The 21565-nt window shown below is 33.0% G+C and overlaps 2 protein-coding genes across 8 annotated transcripts; one reads left to right on the forward strand and one right to left on the reverse strand.

The window, feature by feature from the left end:
- The first annotated feature begins 678 nt into the window (after window positions 1-678).
- Window positions 679-12568, forward strand: LOC143237262 (nucleoredoxin-like protein 2). 3 transcript variants are annotated; one of them, XM_076476325.1, is made up of 3 exons: window positions 679-809; window positions 10306-10602; window positions 12142-12568. In XM_076476325.1, exons 2-3 carry the CDS (start codon window positions 10310-10312, stop codon window positions 12278-12280), a joined length of 432 nt encoding a protein of 143 aa, XP_076332440.1. In that variant the 5' UTR covers window positions 679-809; window positions 10306-10309; the 3' UTR covers window positions 12281-12568. The 3 variants fall into 3 exon arrangements, with proteins under 3 accessions (XP_076332440.1, XP_076332438.1, XP_076332439.1); XM_076476323.1 differs by lacking the exon at window positions 679-809 and adding an exon at window positions 7928-8065; XM_076476324.1 differs by lacking the exon at window positions 679-809 and adding an exon at window positions 8297-8626.
- LOC143237261 (tRNA wybutosine-synthesizing protein 2 homolog) lies at window positions 11121-21240 on the reverse strand. 5 transcript variants are annotated; one of them, XM_076476322.1, is made up of 7 exons: window positions 21105-21240; window positions 20692-20787; window positions 19857-20257; window positions 17488-17638; window positions 15618-15727; window positions 14423-14580; window positions 11121-13412 (listed from the first exon to the last, which is right to left on the reverse strand). In XM_076476322.1, exons 2-7 carry the CDS (start codon window positions 20709-20711, stop codon window positions 12828-12830), a joined length of 1425 nt encoding a protein of 474 aa, XP_076332437.1. In that variant the 5' UTR covers window positions 20712-20787; window positions 21105-21240; the 3' UTR covers window positions 11121-12827. The 5 variants fall into 5 exon arrangements, with proteins under 5 accessions (XP_076332437.1, XP_076332435.1, XP_076332433.1 ...); XM_076476320.1 differs by having other exon boundaries at window positions 20580-20787; window positions 21105-21156; XM_076476318.1 differs by having other exon boundaries at window positions 19857-20275; window positions 20580-20787; window positions 21105-21156.
- Between the last annotated feature and the right edge of the window lie 325 nt (window positions 21241-21565).

Here is a 21565-nt window from a genome sequence, read left to right on the forward strand (position 1 = left end):
GTGTATATGGTGATCCTTGTTCTACAATCTTAAGTTTGACTTGCACATTAAAAACATTACCACATTAAAAAAATGTTGCATGATTTGTTCAGTTTGATGGAGATTGGATATTCTGTTTCACTAACTGTGTGGACAGGATCATATATTTGCTGATATTTATTGCAATACTATGACAAATATTTAATTTATAGGTTTAATTACTTAGAAAGATGGCAGTGAATGAAGGGAAAACTAACTGAGCATACTTTATCTTACTTATTTAACGAGAGTTCTGTAATATATTAAAATGTCATTTCATTCTCTTTACCACCGTATATTGCATCATCATCGAACTGCTATTGTATGTTTGTAATTACTAGAATATTTAAGTCAAAGAACTGACCATTAGGCTTTTTTATTTTTTTTCATTAAGGTACGTTTAAACACTTTTACTTAAAGTACATGTTTAGATGGTTCTACATTTATAAGGATAGGAGAAAGAAATACACTATGTTTATACTGTAGATAATATTTTCGTATCTCTGGCGTTGATAAACTTATATCAGAAGGTAGGATTACCGCTCATGGTTCCGCAATGCAGTTGCTTGAAGTTTCTTCACACACCCAACTATGATTATTGTTTGTTGTTGTAGTTACACCATCATTACATGAATGTACCGCTGGAATGTCTGGTGTCTTCTCAACTCGTCGTTACTAAGCCTAACAAAACTGATATACATTAATATATCACGGGGAATTTCTTAAGTTTGGTCAAAAGTAAAGAAATAATTCTGTTAACAGGAATAAATATATCGCCGATTAAAAGAAAGGTAATTCGAATTATAAAATGTTTAATGTAGGTATTGTACAAATGGGGGTTTAATTAGTAAATGTTAATGTACACAACTCCTTTCCTTATAATAATTACTACTTTCCGCAAGCACTGTTATTTTTGTAAATATTTGGTGATTTACTTGCTTGTGACAAGTTCATAATGAAGCGTGGTTATCGGCAATTCCAAAAATAGTTTATCCGTTTTAATTTTGCATGGGCTATTACAGGAATATCTGTCCCTAATTTAGAAGTGACAGAGTAACAGCTCATCAACACCATCCATCCTTGGGCTGTTGAAAAGTAGGATTCACCACTACTACATTATAACCCCCCAGGGTGAAAGAGTATGTTGTAACGGATTCGAACCTTGGGAGTTGAATGGTCCAGGTAACAGGCCCTCATAAGAAATAAACGGTTTCTGTGTAGCATATACACATACCGTATTCTCTCGTATTGTACTCATGTATCAACACTTTCCAGTGCGGATCAAACAGTCTTTCAGTAATTCAGAAAAATACCTTTTGGCAAGGTTTATAAATTATTAACAGCTTGATTTTTTGGTAAAACGCGTTTTATTATTATTGTTTAAAACATGTTTGTAGTATTATTCATTTCAAAAAACAAACAGTCCCCATTTTAAATTTTTGAAGGGAAGGAAATTCGTTTTCTGGAAACGTTTACAATAAGTACAACGCGTTAAATATTAATAATAAAAAAACATGAAGATTTGGAACCTTTTGAAGTCCAGATAAATAAATTTATCAACAGCTTTGTAAACATCGTTAAATGTAGCATATACAATTTGTTGTAAATAAAGAGAGTGTGTGTGTTTTCTTATGGCAAAGCCACATCGGGCTGTCTGTGTCCACCGAGGGGGAATCGAACCCCGGATTTTAGCATTGTAAATCCAAAGACTTACTGCTGCTGTCCCAGCGAGGGACAAATAAATAGAGAAAGAGATTAAAAGCGTTGTAAGAACCTCGTCTATAACTTTTACTAAACGTTGTGTTTGTTATTAAAGGTAAAGATACACAATGGGCGATTTGCGCTGTCCACTGAGGGTATAAAAACCCCAGGATTTAATTTATACGCCCTCGAGTTTACTCGACAAACGACCTGGTGGGGGATACCTTTATGTAAAAATATAGTTAAAATTAACAAATCCGGTATTGATAATCTAATGTTCTATGGTTATTTTAAAAACACTAGCATGAACTTAATGACTTTTTTTTTTTTTTTTACCTTTTCAGGAATAAAAGGAAAGTAAATCATGTGATATCATTTAGTTAGATAAGGGCCCAACCTTCTTAACCAAACGATGTTATATTGGTTATAGTGTTTACTCTTACACTTGTTTGTGTTGTAAATGTTTACCGGTTTCAGTGATAAAAAGAGGAACTTGTGAATTAACCAGTATTTAACTTTCTTTTAATTTTCAACCGCATCGCATGAAAATTTAAAGTAAATAGATCCACAAAAACAATATAAACATCTCTGGGTGGAGGGTATACTGGGAAAAAAATTCTCTAAAAGTAGTCAGTACTTAAATAAAATGGAAGTCTAAACATAATATGGTGTATTTTTGTTATTTTGCTATAAAACTCATACTGTAAACATTGAAGAACGACTGGAATTGATAATCGTTAAGTTGTTCGGCTCATTATTTGAGGGTCGCGGGTTCAAATCCCCGTCACACCAAACATGCTCACCCTTTCAGCTGTGGGGGTGTTACAAAGTAACGATCAATCCCACTATTCGTTGGTAAAAGAGTAGCCCAAGAGCTGCTGTCTTTCCTCTAGTCTTACACTGCTAAATTAGGGACGGCTAGCGCAGATAGTCCTCGTGTAGTTTTAGGCGAAATTCAAAAACAACAACAAACGAACAAACATTAGGCATGGTTACGACGAATATAGTGCAGTTATACATTTTTCTAATTCTTGAAAATTCGCAATGAACTAGATTTTGAATAGAGTGTTAAAAATGATAGGCCTTACATAATATCTTACTGTAACAAATATACCTAATTATTTAAAGCTTTGCCAGCTTCTAAGTGGCTTTTACGCTATAAAAATATTACTCAGTATTGTCCCTCAGTGACTCGTTGATAAGTCGAAAAACGTACAACACCAAAATCATGTTTCAGTACCAGGGGTTATCAGAATACTGGTAGCTAGTTAGGTAACTTCTAATCAAACAGATGTATATAGTATTGAACGACTAGCCAGTTTTACCTAGCTTTACAAGACACAAACAAATATTACACACATTTTTATTGTTACAAGCCACGCCCAGTAAAACTAACATTGTCAGCACCAGCTTGCACGATTAGTGATTCTCCAGCACAGTTCGTCTGTAATCCTTGCTGATCCTAAATTTCTTTAATCCCTCACTTACTCTATCATTAAAATTAGGATTTAAATTCTTAAATATATTTACTCACCATGAACATTAAACTCATGTTTTAATTCAGTGGACTCAATTTATACCTGGTAAAGAATTATAAAGCTTAAACTTTTTTTTTTTACCTTTTATATTAATTGTGATGCAAAAAGGAGCTCAGCCAACATATTTCTGTGAGCCGCATGTAATATGTCAAAGAGTCACATATGTCTCTCGAGCAACGATTTGGCCACCCCTGTAAGTAACTCAGGGGCGTAGATTTTTTACACCTGATGGGTGGGGGGATGATTTTTGCAACCACTTATGTGGACTGTTCAATTTGCAAATTGGTAATCTCTGATTATGTGAACCTGAAAGCTGTAAACATGCAGTCACAGAGTAATCTTGTTGCCACAATACTTGCATGTATACTTAGGCCTACTGACTGATACTTACGAACTATCGCTTAGATCGAAAAGCTTAGAGCACGCCTATATTAAAGATGTACATTTCAGCTACTGAAAAAGCCTACATCTAGGCCTAGTTATGTAATTCGATTGGTAAGAACACGAGAATCACAAGAACAAACACACTCAATTTGTAGCCCTGTGATGCAATAAAACAATTCAACAGACCAAACTGTAGGGGGGAAGATGATTGTATGCACCATACCCCCCACCTAAAATGCAGGGGATATATACCCTTCATCTCCCCCAGGATCTACGCCCCTGCCTGTAACATATAAAGTAAGTATAAATTTTTGACGTTACTTGTACTTAAATCAGACCAAAAATCTGGTCCATCTTTGGTGGTAAAATTTGATTACAAAGTTTTGATTGACACTTAAAACTTGACGTCACGGACATTAAAGCCGAGTACGCTCATTTCAGATCTTTATAGGCCTACCATTATGGGGGATGAAAGATGGGAACAAACATACACAATCTTATCTTGTAAAATGTTTTGGGGCCCGGCATGGCCAGGTGGGTTAAGGCGTTCGACTCGTAATCCGAGTTTCGCGAGTTCGAATTCCGGTTGCACTAAACATGCTCGCCCTTTCAGCCGTGGGGGCGTTATAATGTGAGGGTCAATCCCACTATTTGTTGGAAAAAGAGTAGCCCAAGAGTTGACGGTAGGTGGTGATGACTAGTTGCCTTCCCTCTATTCTTACACTGTAAAATTAGGGACAGCTAGCGCAGATAGCTCTCGTGTAGCTTTGCGTGAAAATTAAAAACAAACAAACAAAACGTCTTGCATCATTCATATCCCATTCACTTTTTTTTCGAAATTAGATCAAATTTGTCTTTTTGCTGCACAGGTAATAACGACTTTCATATATACTAACAAGATTTTTATCAGTTTGAAAATCAGAAAGTTTATTTTTAAAAAATGTAGTAAAATGGTATTGTAGATATACAAGTCGATTTTTTTGTATAGAAGGCTTTATTTGTAATAAGAATTTTATAATTAAATTCCTTATCTTCACACCCATATTTTGAAAATAGTTTTTTTAGATACAAACATCGAACTTTTAAATATAATAATTTCCTCCAATAATATAAATTCCAGCATTTTATGCGTGATTTTTAAAAAATATAAAACAATAACAGTTGTATAACATGTTTTAAAAAAACGTACGGAACAAAACCTAAACTTGTTTAGCCTCCGATTTAATAACACTATTTAACACAAATTTTGTTCCTGGATAGTATGTGTTATTTCTTAATTGCTTATGTTGTAAAATACATAAAATGACCGTTATTCCCTTCAAACTTTGCTTTTGTGACCTGGATAATGACATTTAGAAATTAACCTATTTTCTATGTAAAAATGGGCACATTTGCACATTTTTATTTACATAAAGCCTGAGTGAAACAACATATGAATCAAGATTTACATGTATTTATACTAAAGTTATACAAAAATGTTTAGAAGTGAGTAGTTTTTCGAGATTTGCGACTGTAATGTAAATCACTTTCACGTATCAACCCCCAAATATAGTTTTCCATCATGTTATCGTTATACGCTCCTTGGTGGGCCCGGCATTGCCAGGTGGGTTAAGGCGTTTGCCTCGTAATCTGAGGGTCACGGGTTTGAATATCGGTTGCACCAAACATGCTCGCCTTTTCAGCCGATGGGGCGTTATAATGTTATGGTCAATCCTACTATTCGTTGGTAAAAAAGAGTAGCCCAAGAATTGGCGGTGGGTGATGATAACTAGGTGCCTTCTCTCTAGTCTTACACTGCTAAATTAGGGACGGCTAGCACAGATAGACCTCGATTGCTTTGTGCGAAATTCAAAAAACAAACAAACGCTTCTTGGTAGCAGCGTTCAAAGTCCAGTATATCTTGGTGGAAGCGCTCGCCTTGCTCCTCTGAGTATGCTCCCATGTTATCCTTGAACTTATCAAGATGAACGTCAAGGATATGGACTTTCAGGGACATCCTGCAGCCCATTTTGCCGTAGTTCTTCACCAGAGCTTCAACCAGTTACACATAACTTTCGGCCTTGTGATTGCCCAAGAAGCCCCTAACCACTGCGACAAAGCTGCCCCAAGCTTTCTTTCCCTTTCTACTGAGCTTCTTGGGGAATTATGTGCACTCCAGGATCTTCTTTATTTCTAGTCCAACGAAGACACCAGCTTTGACCTTTGCCTCAGACAGCTTAGGGAAGAAGTCTCGAAGGTACTTGAAGACTGCAGACTCCTTATTAAAAGCTGTGACAAACTGTTTCATAAGACCTATTTAATGTGCGAGAATGGGAACAACACCATTTGGAGGCCCACTAGTAGCTCACACTTGAGATTGTACCTCCCTACAGAGATCAGCAAGCTGTCCAAATAAATAGAGAGCCCGGCATGGCCAAGCGTGTTGAGGCATGCGACTCGTAATCTAAGGGTCGCGGGTTCGCATCCCCGTCGCGCCAAACATGCTCGCCCTTTCAGCCGCGAGGGCGTTATAATGTGACGGTCAATCCCACTAGTTGTTGGTAAAAAAGTAGCCCAAGAGTTGGCGGTGGGTGGTGATGACTATCTGCCTTCCTTCTAGTCTTACACTGCTAAATTAGAGACGGGTAGCACAGATAGCCCTTGAGTAGCTTAGTGCGAAATTCAAAAAACAAAACAAAAAACAACCCTACAGAGAACTCGGTCCATTGTGGCCAATGCTTCCTGTTGTAGTGCGCTGCAGTGTTTCTGCTGTCCCAAAGGCAAAGATAACAGGGAAACTTGGTAAAGCCTTGTTGGAGACTCGTCAGGAATGCCACCATTTTGAAGTCTTCGGAACCTCCCAGCCATACTCATCATACTTCAAGGCTTCTAGCAAGGTCTTGCTGCTGTTGTATTCCTCTTTGAGGTGCACCGAAGTCTAAAAGGTCTAAAATTTCTATAACATAAAATCATACTATTTAAGCAAGCAAAAATTGTCCGTCTTACCTTCTAGAGTTTTTTTGTTGTTTTTTTTTGCAGTGCTAGCAAGTAAAATGAGGTGCCCATGGTTTGTCTGGATCCACGACAGGCATGCCGAAATATGACTTGTAGGCTTCACACATTTTAGCAGATGCTGTCATAGAGTACTTTTTTGCTCTTGTCTTGATAAATTGATCACATACATAGCAGAATGTGTCTGGAGAATGCTTGCAGCTTCTTGATGCCATCACTGATAAAATCAGATAGGTCTATGTATTCACTTAGGCAGCTAGAACTAAACTGAAGTGGTGAGTAGTAACCCCTGTACATATATTGCTATGGAAAGTACCAGAAAAATTTAAAAGGTTCTTGAAAATTCTCACAAGTTCTACAACATTCTAGAAAGTTCTTGAAAATTCTTGTAAGTTGTTGTAATTTTACAAGCTACTCAGCTCTAAATCTACCTGGAATGTTCTGGAAAATGAGTAAATTTGAAAATGTCATTGCCCAGGCCACAAAAGCAAAGTTTGAAGAGAAAAATAAGTCTTTTCCATTTACTTCAGGTATAAGCAATTGGGAAATAACACTTTCTGCCCAGGAACAAGAAAAAGTAAAAAAATTGTTACATAGTGTAATCACTCTGTCATCCAGTTAACTATTCACTTCATTTTGTAATTCTATATGTAAAAACTTGTACAAACATATGTGGTTTCGTTGTAAACCATTAGTTTTACAATGTATTATTTGAAGAATGAAACATTCCCTTATTTTTCTCTATATAATATTCATAACTGTATGTTCCTTATGTTTATTATATCAAAGAAATCAATTTATATTCTACATCCATCATAATTGTATGCCTTTAATTACTTTAACACCAGATGTAAGTTATTACTACAATTGTTGCTTAATTTATTTTTTTTAAATAGTTTTATCACCCAGTATATTGTTTCCTAATGAAGGTTCCTTTAAGAGAGCCAAAAGCTCGCAAATGTAAAAGTACTTTAACGTAGAGAAAAGTTCGGATATAGTATAAATAATAACTAGGTGCAATCCCAGAATCCCCTTAGCACCTGTACAAATTTTCAAGTTTCTAGGTTCTTTCCTCTTTTAGTTATGGTGCAGAACCTGACATAAAATATATATACCTAAATAAATGTCACTTTGGGTTTTGAAAATATAATCACCTTATGATATTTATTTAAATAAAAATAATATTTTAAGATTATAATTACTTTTTAGTTGTTGTATTTATCTGATTGAGGTGTGTATCAATACAGATGTCGATTGGTACGGGTATTAATACTTTTACTAATAAAGCATACCAGCCGTCCTAAGATACATTTTTACTTCAAGTGGGCTTCTCGTTATCGCGAAAATAGACGTCGCCACTGTCTTTTGGACTTCGGTTATAAATACGGTCTGTTTCTCTTATTCACGGTAGTTGTAGTGTGACTGTTAGAAAGGTATGTAAGAGATATATTTATGTAATGTAAAGGGAAGGAGACATTTAGTAATAGGTATTTTTCTGCAACCAACTATTTAACAAAGTATTTTAGGTAATGCTATTTAGGCCTACTTTAAATAGTAGTAAAATGGAAATATGCAAACCACGATTAAATGTTTTATTAGTTTATATATGTAATTAAATGTTGGGTTAGGTGTACTGCGATAACGGGTATAAATAGTTTATATTCGCCTACAAATATGAATGTATATGTTTAATGGCAAGTGCATCTCAGAACGGATGGTATAGGTGTTAACACTTTTATCGAAAAGCAGAGAACAACGTTTCGACCTTCCTAGGGCATCTTCAGGTTAACAAAGACAGAGTTTGCAACTATGTAATGAAAAGGTTTTAACGTTTTCATTCGTTATAGCCGGTTGTTATTAGTACTAAACCTGTACAGTATCAAACATAACTTTATGAAGTAACACCAGGTGGAATGTTCTGTCTATTGTGGGCATATCCTTGGAATGCGTGGCTCGTTACAGGAATTCTGAAAACACGATATGTAATTATTAAAGTTAGTACTCATTTATAGTATAATTTTGTTTATGTGATCCTCGACTTCTTCGACTTTGTACACACACACTCTGCATTTTTCAATCTAACATAAACTAGCTTTTAAAGCAATGGTTTTAGTAGTACAAAGTCGAAGAGGTCTATATATAAAGCCAGTTTTTAAGAGACATGGCAAAGATAATTTCGGTTCATATTTCACTTTGTTAGGCAATTCAAATATAGTCGCATGTTGTTTCTTATTTAATTTCTGCCAATTATTCTAGGAGTATTTCGTAGTTTTATAAGTAGAATTTTTCATTTCAAACGATGGAGCGTATCTTTTAAGTTGTAGTTCACGAAATGCAAGGATTAGCATAAACAGCAAGAGTGTAGGGTACAGAGCTGCGAATAACATTACATGCTATATTTCTTTCGTTCATTTAACCTTTGTATATTATAATAGAAGTTTGATATGGGCCGTTCATTGTAATTCTTATTTTCCATCTTGGGTTGTGTTGACATTATTGTAACCATGACAACAACATTGAAATGTGCTGATATTACGTTTTTAATGTGCAGCTTTGTTTAAATTAAACATACAATCTAAACTTAGATAGTTCTACAGAACTTAATATTTATGTGTAAGAAACTATAACTGATTGTGTACTATTATTTAGCTTTCACTGCTTTTATATTTTTTGTATATCAGTATCAATTTTTCATAATACGTGAATAAGATATACTATCTAATAAAATTGAGTTTCTTTGAATTTCTTGCTGTTTTTATCACATGGAATTTCACGTTTTGATTTTTCGACTAAAGATGCTCAGAACTTGAAATATCTACACACAAGGACACACTTAGATCCGTTTTAATCTTTTTCTAACCATCCATATTTAATATTACAAGTTCTTCATTTTTACTCATGCATTCTTAGAATTATCTGACGTTGGATTATGAAGTATGACTGCACAACTGTTTTTGCCATAGTCATTGATAGTTAATGTTTTACCAGCCATGCAAATAACTTTCCAAATGCATCAATTATGGTAGTAAACTCTCCAGTTTATTACTTTGGAGAGGAATACTGAACAAGTTTATAGGCACCTGCCATGCAGGTATTAAGTTTCTCTGAAATGGTGTTTACAAAATGTTTATATATGGTTGAGGAATAGCTGATGTAATTGTATGAATGTCGAGATGGATTACAAATATCTAATTCAGGTAAGAGTTGGTATGGTAGAATCAGTAACAAAGGGTGAAATGAATCTAGAAAAAGAGCCCAAAACTTGAGTGTTTTTTCAATGGTTTGATTATTCTTCTTTAGGCAGAAAATAATATTCAATCATATGAAAATGTTTGAATCAGTTAAAGTTAAGAATGTAGGAAAAAAAAAGGAGACAGTTGTCTTGTACACTATATTACACAGTAAAGCAAAATACATGGAAGAATGAATGAAGAGTATGTTCATTTGAAGTAAGTCTGTGTGTGATATACTGGTTGAAGTGTAAAACTACAGGTGAGGAAATATTGGAATTTTACCAAAATAAAATAATAACTTTATTTAAAGTTATGTATTATCAAACTTGATACTCCATTGTTAAACTTGAGGATAAATCTTATGATTCTTTGGTCTTTACATTTTGTGCTTTTGAACATTGCTAAAAAGTAAATCTCTCTTACTTTCTTTTTGTAAATAGAAAAATGGAATTCATCCAAGGAATAAAACTTGTCAAGAAGAACAGGTGTGAAGTAAATGCCAATGAGGCCCTAAAAGACAAAGATATTATTGGCTTTTACTTCAGTGCCCACTGGTGCCCCCCATGTCGAGGGTTCACCCCCATTCTAGCTGACATGTACAGTGAACTAATGGATGACGGTGCTCCCTTTGAGATAATCTTTGTTTCTTCTGACCGGTCTGAAGATGACATGTTTCAATATATGATGGAAAGCCATGGAGACTGGCTGGCCATCCCATATCGGTCTGGGCCAGCAAGGTATGATGAAAAATGGTGGGATAATGTAACAAGAATTAGATTGATGCAAGTGTCATGGTTAAATGCTTTAACCAGGCTCACTTTGAAAATTTTCACTTCTGTTAAATATGATTTTACATATTTATATCTCAAACACTTAACATACATGTAAACAAACATTTGGTTTTCAGAAAGTAATTTAAAAGTATGACTTTTTCACTGCTGTGTAAAAGGAAAAAAAATCTTCCATGTTGATCTTATCACTTGTTAATGTAAACACGTAACTTTAATTAATAATAAAATTATCAATACTCCAGTTTACCTGTTTATCAAAACATCACACTTTTCAAGACTATAATGAAGATTATATAGTGTTTATGGCCCTGCCAAGGAGAGTTAAAAAAAATTGTAATGCAGTTTCTTTAACAAGTGAATATCCTTGAGTTACCCTCACACAAGTTTGAGAAAACTACACAAACTTGTACAATTCATAACTTCATATTATAATGAGCTGTTTTTGTTCATAAAAAGATGTGGAATTTTGAGAATTTTTGTTTATTAAAGTACAACATGAAAATGCCCATTTACAATATATAATTTTACAGCTTCTAGCATTACATAAAACCATACAGGGCTCATCCACTAATTAAAATAATTAAGTAGGTATATGTAGATAGTTTTATTTATGTGCAAAGGTATATTTGGTATATTCCCAATTTAGTGATGATTATTCGAACCACATTTTTCTCTAGGTTTTAGTTGAAATGTTCTTTTAAAGTTGATTTTATTAAAGAAATATTTATGGCATTTTACTTAACATTTCAAAAAGCTACAACTGTTTTTTTAATTGTTATTGAATATTATAAAAACAATGGTTTCACCATTTATGTTACTTTGTGCATATGTGATTTCACTGTAAATTTTTTTTCAAAGTTACTTATTCTAAAAACAGCACAAATCATGTTTTCCTAAATCAAACTATACATAATATTAGAGCCAAGTTATCACTTCAATTGCTGTTATTTGAAATTATATATAAATGACACAAGTATAATCAGTTTATCTACTAGTCCTCCTATTCAAATTCTTGTATAAAAATAACTGATCTTTAGACGAACGTAATCTGTTAAAGAGGCTTAATTTGTACATTTAACTAAATAAATTTTAATTTCTCTAACTATCCCAAAACTTCCATGAATGAGTCCCATTAGTTTGTGTGATAACACATTTTATATGATGTAATTTCTGAAAAATGCTGATAATGAAACCTGAATCCCTCCCCCACTTCCAGTTATAAAATGTTGTAAATTTTTTCCTTTCATCTGTTGGATAATCATCATGGTATCTCAGGACTATGTTATCAAATTTTGTGGTAATGTGTTTGGTAGTTCACCTCACAATTTATAATTCTATTTTCCTAAGTATTGCCAACAGCATAAAGTTTTTACTGGGGTGCACACAAAGAGGCTAACTCCTGAGAGGGTTGTAGATATTAAGAGCATTCTATGCCCAGCAAGGTTCATATCTTTTTCATTTAAGCTTTTATACATTTGTTTTTAGCAATGTGACGGCAAAGTATGGTGTCACTGGGATTCCGGCATTGGTGATTGTGAACAAAGATGGAACTCTAATTAGTATGAATGGCAGAGGTGAAGTACAGTCACTGGGTCCACGCGCTTTCCAGAACTGGGCAAGATAAACCGTCAGAGTAACCCTGGACCTGGGAGAAAAATACCATTCATCTGATAATGGTTTCTAAATATCAGATGAAGAGTTTTGTCTTTTTATAAATGAATTTTTCTTGTTTTACATGTTCACTCTAAAGTATATTTGTATTAATTTTAATACTGGTAATATAATTTGTGGCTTTTTTCTTTTTTCCCTTGTTATGCCTAGGAAAAATCCACATTTTAATCCTACCTCTCTGGATGTTATTTTAATGTAAGGGATTGTTATATTTGATATAAATAACTATTACTGTATGCAATTTGTTTGTTATAATTCTACTTGGTGTATATTACACACATACATGTACACTAATGTTATTCTTGAGTACTATTTGATTTAAATAACTTACAAAAATATAAAGATGTTAATATTTACATATTTAAATAATGATAGGAACCCAGTGCTTGATAGTTTTATCTTCATGACTGCTTCTGTGCAAGCAAGGCTTAGCTGAAGATTTATACAATTGGGATGTGATTCAAAGGTTAATTTACCATTAATCTTCCACTCTGTGTACTCTAGTACGATGGAGGATTACATTTGAGGTCCACAACAAGGTGATCGATATAGGGAGCGTATGATTTAACGTGTTCGACGTGGAGCACAGAGATTGTCCAGTCTTCATTGTAAAGTTTGAGAAAGAGGTCCTTGAAATATTCAGAAACTTGTGAAGCCCACTGGTACCAGGCAGAATGCTTGGGTCTCTTATTTTTCAAATCCAAAGGGTGATAGAAATGTTTTGATGCCATTGATAAAGGTTCATTAGATATACCCTCACTGCTATCTTGTGTTCTGTAATCCTCCCCTGATGACAAGCTTCTCTGGAAGAGGTTTGTTCCAGTATCACCAGTAGAGTAACTGAAGACTTTGACAGGTTTGGTTGCGAGACTGTTTTCTCTCGGGAGTCCCTTGTTACTAAGATCATTCTGTTCTGGTACTTTGCTGGAACACTCTACAGAAGATTGTTTCAAGTTAACATTAGCATGAACATGTAAAGTGCCTCCTGTTTTCTGCTTGAGTGCAAGACAAGCAGTTTTCCACCCTGGTTCTGAAGATGGAAGTAGTCCCAAATTGACTCTATCAGCTACTCCTCTTGGACATACCTGTAGGCACACAGCAGAGTAAACTGAGCTTTAAAAGATCAAATGTGCAGTTTCTCCTTTAGTTACAGCTTATATCATTTGATATGAATTGTTAGTTGCAAAGAATATTCTTTCTTAAAACTTTCAGTCCTGAAATTTCTAATCAAACTACTTGTCATTTATGCCCCATTAAGTGTACCAACACGCACGCACGCACACTAATAATGATTACTTGCAAGTTTTATAGAGACACCATTCTTTGGTTAAGATTGTGTAATAGAATCATGCATACAGATTTGAACCTGAATGAGGCAAAGTTAATTAGAGCTAGGGGGTGATGTTGCAGAAGCTTTATGGTGCGATTCTCTGGCACCTGAAACCGAAAAATGGAAATTAGATCTGAATATGGGTTCTTTAATCTGATGATAATACACCAGAGCAGTTGACATTAGATTTACTTTCCTTCACTAAAATTATCTTTTCCCATTTCATAATTTTTATATAACAAAATTCATTCAGGAATCAAAATATTAAATTGCCATGAAATTTAAGTTTGCTTGAGGAATTTCATTTCTGTAGTTGTCTTTCTCAATCAGGAGAGCATAATCTGTATTTCTTTAGTCCTGACCAATGAAAGCAAACATATTGCATGAATTAAACAAATATAACATTTGTAAAAAGGAATGTAAACATAAAACAATTCATACTGAGGGGAGTTTTCTCATCTCCTTAAAATAACACATTCACATTAAAAATGTCTTAAAAATACAACACAAACTTAAGTGCTCATTGCATGAAATTGTGTATGTTTGTGGCAATTCAAGTTCATTAGGTTAGTGGTGGGGTCCAGTTGGAAAAGCTACTATGTACTTATGCCCAGTAAGCAATGTTTTCTCCCTTTAGATTAGCTTCTGCTATTGTTTTAAAATAAACTTACCACTACTTACAAAGAAAACAATTCCAAAATGTCTATAAATAATGGCTACAATTATGTTGTGCTTGCATTTTACTGTTATTTTTAACATTCTTACCTCTCTATTGTCTCCAACATGAATCACACATTTATCTGTTACTTTGTTTAAAACTAAGTTTCTACGAAGTGCTTCCACAGCTTCCAAGTTCCATTCACAGGCATGAACACATTCAGCTTTGGCGTGGATTAAATATGGAAGGGTAAAGTAGCCAATACCTAGTTAAGAGAAGAACGAATGAAGATATATATCTAGAGGGGTAGAAGGGTCAGTCTGAAATTATTTTTACAGCAACTAGTACAGGTGTTCCTAATTGTTGATCTAGGCACCATTGCCAGTATCTTCTTCCTACTTCACTGCAAAATAAATGCCATACCTTTCACTTTCACCATTCTTGGAAAAGGTAAATTAGGAAACAACGATATCCCACTTGGTTTTTTTTCATTACAAATTCGAATTAAAGTTGGAACCCATTTCATGCTTAAGATGCTTAGAACTGTCTGCCAAGAGTTTCACTATCTTTAGAAATAGGTGGTTGATACTAGTAAAGTACACATGTAACTCTGTCAGTGTAAGGTTATTAGAAACGCGATTTCCTGTAGCTTCTATTCTCTCTTTTTGTTTTAAACTATATTAACAGAAATTACAACTTGAAAACACAGAAAACTGGCCTATTGAATTAACTCCAAACCTGTTTTTACTTCCTGTATAGTTCTAGGGCTACAACATTTCCTGTTTAATTTACTCCATTATATGTACTTTATGCATGTTGTGAGGGTTTTAAAAGGTTTCACTCCTCTTCCCAATTATCAGTCATCTTTATACTGTACTTAGACATTTTTCAGATGTGACATTCTAGAATATACATATCATTGATTTAAAAAAATGGAAGTTACAAAGAATTTGATTAACATTTTAGTAAAGTTGTCCATTCATGTGAGTAACTGCCTCTTTTGTACTGTCAGAGAAAGAACACAAATCTACATATATTTCAATATCTTAAAACCATCAGATTTTTTAAAGTTTATACTAAACAATTTTTCCAAATTTTAATAATACAAAATGTGTATATTTAGGCTTTCAGAGAAAGATCAAGACCTCTAGAAATTCTTGTGTATAGAAAATGTAACTAAAAAACCTGGTTGAATCAGTAAAAAACTTTCAATAATTTTCTTTTCATCCAGTATCTGAAAAATTCTTAATTAGAACAATTAAGTACAAGTACATTAAAAAAACAAACAGCCCGTGAACTTACCAGCATACAAATCTACGACTGTTTCTCCACTGCAGTGAAACTTGGACACTCGAAGCTTTTCTGAAATATTTCCAGCACTGAACATACATTTCCTAACATCATAGGTGTATCTACATAAAGAAATATAAACTTTAATTTTCTCAGTATTCCTAACATCTATAATAGCTATTGAATGCAGTTGGTTTCACACTAGCATATATCTTCTAAAACTTGAAAAATAAATTATTATTATTATTAATACAAGTTACTGTGTTATATACAAATTTATGAATGAAAATTAAAAAGGATGTACTGATATGCCAAACATGCTGTATTGTTAATACCCAGCAATATTGAGACCTTTCTTCAAATAAAAAAGCCCACCAGGTGAGCTGGGATATGGCAGGCATAGCAGCAGTCAGGATATGAAATTCAACTGGAACTAAAAAACATTTCAAAATTTGTGCAGAATCATTATTAACTTCTGCTCAAAGCAAGCTACTTATAGTGATAAGAATTAACATAGTAATTAATAATACCATTAAACTTATGATGATTAGGCTCCACTGTGATCCATCTATTCATACTCTTGTATTACTGATAAATAGGAAGGATGTTGATTAAAATTAACTGAGAAGTTAAAGAATGTTTTAAAAATTATAAAATAAGTTGAATTAAACAAGGTCATGAAGACTGTTGACCTTTAAGAAATCTAATGCAGAGAATGAAAAAGTTATACCAAATGCTAGAAAAAATAGTTAACATGTATGAATAGCTATCTTGAATTAGAAAAGTTAACTGTTGGCTCTAAAAAGCAGGAATTATTTAAGGTGAAAGATTATTTTTAATTTAATACAAAAACATAACTTATGTTTTAAAATATTCTACTAGTGAAAAATTGCATGTTGGAAAAACTAATAAGAGACTAAGAGTTAATTTACAAAGGTGTCGTGTTTGAAGCATAGAAAAATTGTCCCCTTTCAGTAAGTTAACATTTTTATTTATGAAATCCTAAGTACTTTATCGGATTTAATAAATCTTTTTCATGAAAGTTCCCCTTTTTGAATTGTAATGGAATAGAAAAACATTACTCCTTTGTTTACCGCTTCCAAGTTTTAACTGAAACTGTTAGGAGACGAGATATTTAATCAATATGGGTCCAGAGGTTTGGACACATTTTAGGGGTAACTTAAGTATACTGTGAGTAATTTCAAATGAACATTCAGGACAAAGTAAGTGAAACATTTTTTAAAACTAATATCTGTAGCCTGTAGAATTTCTGCACTATATTACAGTAATTTTATTTTTAATATTGGTGTTAATTTAAAGACTTTTTAATTAGGTTTAAATTTTAAAAGATTAGGTAACCTACAATTAAAAAATAATCTGTCTAGTTTTTCTTATTTTTTATAGTTGTTATACTGAAGAGTAGGCTGTGATGCTATGAAGTGGTTCCATAACAGTTATAAATATTCATTTTGAAGTAAAACCACCTAAAATTGTAGTTCAGACATTTTTATGTACAAACAAAAACACACAAAATAGAAAAAAATTATATTATGTTCTAATTATATTTAATGTTGTTTTATAAATTTGTTAAATTATGCTTTATATATATACATACAATCAATTATATTAATGAATTTAACATTGAACAAATAAATAGAACTGCAGAATTTAAAATTAGTGTGATTAAGACAGAAAATGTTTTAAATGGTTAATTCTTCATTAGCATGACAGGGGATATTCAGTCTTATGTAGAAAACTCCCATTGCCTTTGAAGATAACTTTCAAGTGATAACAGTAACGATGTAACCCAGCCAGCCAAGGTAAAGTTTAAATGAATTCTCTTTGATCTCTTATTACCACATGAACTCCCCATTATTCTTACTTGATTCCATTATCCTTATGAACAACCCATCCATTTTCTCCTTTAAGAAGCTCTACGTTGGGTGTACGGAAGTCATTCTTCTGGATTCTGTTCTTCTTGGCTAACCTACGACATCGTAATGTCTCTGCAACAACATTCCATAGCTCAGGAACTGGTAAAATAAAACTTGTCAGCTCATTTTTTATATTGTATGATAGTTCAATAGAAAATAAGCTAGAATGATATAAAACTCTAAATTAAGATCAATGAAAAGATAAAAAAATACACTACTAACTGTACAGAAACTACACGTTACTCAATCACGAAGTCACAGGTAGTCTTAACTCTATTATGTAGACAATAAAAATGATCAAACATAACAAATGTTAAATATTTTAAAGAATTACAAAAATACAAATTTAACCAGTCGATTTAAACATTTACTTACAGAAACACAATTTAAAAAAAACCTACTTAAGTATACTCATTTGGAATCATGACAAGAGAAACAGTGGACTCCCTGGTAGTTCCATCAGTCTTATAATACTACTTTAAGACCCAATTAGAACAGATCAGTTATTTTTTATAGTGGCACAGCACATATGGGTGTTGTATGCTTTCTATAGGGAAATTGAGAAAATTTACTAAAATACTATACAAAAATAAAATAAGCTGGTACATCACATATCTGAAAAGGTTTTGTGTGTGCTAAAAGGAAAAGGTTGTCAAATTTGTTTTTACTGCTATATGCCACCTATTTCAAATGTCCTTCCCTACTCTTTTGGTTACAGTGAGCTACACTTTGAAGGGGATATCTCTATGAATCCCCTGGATATGCAATTTCTAACCAAGTTTTAGAATACCATTGAAACTGTAGACAACATGCAGTGATGTTTTGAGAAAAAAAAAAGCTGTGAAACAGTGGAATGGATTACTATTTACATATTTCCTGGTTGTTAAAATGGATAATACATAAACATGCAATGTAGATGCTTCTCCAACAGAATTATAGAGATGTGTCAATTACCTATGATGACAGATAGACAAGAAATCCTCAGTAGCCATGGCACTTGAAGTTCTTTTAGGCAGGATAAGAGTAAACTAATATATGAGACATTTTTTCCTTTTTATAAGCTATATGTTTGTGTGTCAGCAATATTTGTTTTTGAGTTTTCTGCAAAGCTACTCAAGGGCTATCTGCACTAGCCATTCCTAATTTAGCAGTGTAAGACTAGAGGGAAGGCAATCAGTCATCATCACCCACTGCCAACTCTTAGGCTACTCTTTTACCAACGAATAGTGGGATTGACCGTGACATTATAACGCCCTCACAGCTGAAAGGACAAGCATGTTTGGTGTTATGGGGATGCGAACCCACGACCCTCAGATTACGAGTCGCACGCCTTAACCCACCTGGCCATGCCGGGCCTCGTGTGTCAGCAGTACCAAGAATGAGGAGCACATACACCCAATTCAATTTCATTACTCATAAGAATCTTCATCAGCTTACCCTCAAACTGAAATTCTTTTAGGCACGATTAAGAGTATATTAATCTACAAGACCTTGGGTGTGATCAGATACCTTAGTTGAAAATGTTTGACCTTCTGAGTCCCCAACTGTAATTAAATCTCACATTGGTTAAGAGATGACAGAGCTATGAACTAAAAATTTGTATTTGTAAAGAACTTGAGAGTTATTTTATGAGCCACTATGGGACAGCTATGAATATTACTCAATTGATAATTTAATGTATTCTGTTTAGTTTGTCTTCATTAAGTGTTTTGGAAATTGTAAGTAGTTGGGTTTTGTTTTTTTCATCATGAATGTTTTTTTCTCGTATATACTTATTAATATGAAGTACTTCCTTTTTTATTTACAAAAAAAGCAAACCTGTGTATTAAATTGACTATCACCTGATTGGTTGTGAGTGTTTGAATGTTATATCAATGCCTTTTTTCTATTTTTGGCATACAGTGAATTGAAATTAGAACATGATACTCCAATTATAGTTTAGTGACGTTTCATTCAAAATTTAACATTGTATGATATTAGTTATATAATATATATAAACCTCTATGCCAACTTACAAGTTCAGGAATTTAAAAATTATCATAATGTCTAGAAAATGTTTTTTTAATATTTTAATTTTTTTGTGTGAAACCTTATGAACTTCCATTTAAAACTTCTAAAATATTATTTGGCTAAAGGCTTTGTTCAACATTTCTACATCTTAAACCAGATATCTATATAAAAAACCCTAAAAGATTTCTATTTCTGAGTTATGTGTCTGAAAAATATACTTAGTTGACGTTCTCTGTACGGTTTATCCTCAATTGTCAGATGGTTACGAGTTTTCACTGATCATTTACTACAGAAAATCTACACCTACCACACATTTGCCACACGGGTTCTGTAAAACAAGAACTTGGCAACAGCACCAGATCATCGTGTCTTTCCCAGCGTTTAGGAATAGATGCACATAATGAGGAAGTCCATAATCCCTTACTTCCCAGTAACAGTTTCAGTTTTTCCAAAAGATCCTCTTGTACACAGATTGACTTAGATGGAGATGGTTGAATATGTACTTTCTGTATGGTAAATAAAACCCCATTCAAAGTACAAGATGTGTTCAAGTCTAAAGGTAGTGGAACATCAGGTGGTTTAATGACTGTTGTACATCCATCTTCATTGGTCTCACATCCAAGTCTTGTCAAAGGCAGTGCAATTTTATCATCTATTCTCCTTGCTTTCTGAGATGAGTCATAAATTCCATATGACTGTAGAGTTTCTCTAAAACACAATAATAGCCTACGTTGCTATGACAACCTAGTCTCTAATAAGATTTCATGAAGAATCAAAAACATCATATCAAACACTGTAATATCCAAAAATAAATTATCTTGTAAATTCCACAGGAAAAATATATCAACACAGCAATAAGCATAAAAATTCATATTAGGTCTATACTAATAAAGTTACTACATCTTAAAAAGTTTTACACTCCTACTTGTCTTCTTTGTACAGCACATTTTATAGCACTGTTCTGTATTGTAACAGATATTTTTGAAATATTTATCTATTATCACTAAGAAAATAAATAAAAGTGGCTTACTCTTTGTAATCATTTTGAAACATGGGTTTAATTACACATTTACTTAACATATATTATACATTCTTCAAAATATTAGTTCTAAAAATCACTTCCAGTTTTCGAAAGTCCACACCTCAAATACAAATATTTCATGCTTCAAATATCACCTTCCAGAACCACAGTGATCACATAAAGCTATCTTCTTGTACTGTTAGCAAACTTTTTCTTTCTTTTTTGCGGGAGTGGTAGCGATATAAAACAGAATAAATGGAAATGAGCAAATCTGTTAATTATAACTTAAGCTCGAATGATTTTTTTTATATATAGACATATACGATTTCTTACCACAGGTTATGAGACATAGTGATTTTGTCTTTTTACACTCATCATTACTTATGGACTATACGTTGTAGTTCACTCAATTATTTATATTTTGAATTTAAATTACTACTAAATTAGTCATAAATTTGGGTTCAACCTCGAAAATATGAACATATGCAACAGAATTGCATAGACAACTAACAAAAACTGTTTTTATACACTCACCTCAAATTCTGAGCGTCGTTAGCTAAACAAACAGCAAATAACATTTTTTTACTATTATAGTTTACCGCATGAAACCATGTTCACAATTCCAGTTAGCCACTAGATGCCTCTTTTCACTTCTTTTATTAGAAGTGTGGATTTTCGATTGTAATTATTATAATATTAAATCGGGGTTGAATCGTCAGTATTTTATATTTAAAGAAAAAGCTTTCTAGTTATATTTATGTCTCTTTAGTTATTCTTTGATACACATATAGTATAATTATCTTTATTATTTGCAATATACTTATAATATACAGAGATAAGTTTTGCATGCTATTACTTTGTATTTTTACATTTTAGGATACATGCATTTTTACTAAAACTTTAACTTATGTGTTTGTAACAATGTTGTTATTTCCATAAATTAGAAAAATGATACACTTACATATATCTGTGTATTGTCTTGCCAATTATTATGA

Source organism: Tachypleus tridentatus, chromosome 13 (genome assembly GCF_004210375.1).
Source record: "Tachypleus tridentatus isolate NWPU-2018 chromosome 13, ASM421037v1, whole genome shotgun sequence".
Taxonomy (NCBI): domain Eukaryota; kingdom Metazoa; phylum Arthropoda; class Merostomata; order Xiphosura; family Limulidae; genus Tachypleus; species Tachypleus tridentatus.

What these genes read in the sequence shown, in the direction of transcription:
- LOC143237261 (XM_076476318.1), bottom strand. Translation starts at nt 20,629, where the DNA reads ATGTTAAGTAAATGTGTAATTAAACCCATGTTTCAAAATGATTACAAA. An exon ending in TTTCAAAATGATTACAAAGA is followed by an intron (nt 20,276 to 20,579) that starts GTAAGCCACTTT and finishes ATAGCAACGTAG; the next exon opens with GCTATTATTGTGTTTTAGAG. An exon ending in AGTCGTAGATTTGTATGCTG is followed by an intron (nt 14,581 to 15,617) that starts GTAAGTTCACGG and finishes TCTCTTAACTAG; the next exon opens with GTATTGGCTACTTTACCCTT.
- LOC143237262 (XM_076476325.1), top strand. Translation starts at nt 10,310, where the DNA reads ATGGAATTCATCCAAGGAATAAAACTTGTCAAGAAGAACAGGTGTGAA. An exon ending in TATCGGTCTGGGCCAGCAAG is followed by an intron (nt 10,603 to 12,141) that starts GTATGATGAAAA and finishes ATTTGTTTTTAG; the next exon opens with CAATGTGACGGCAAAGTATG.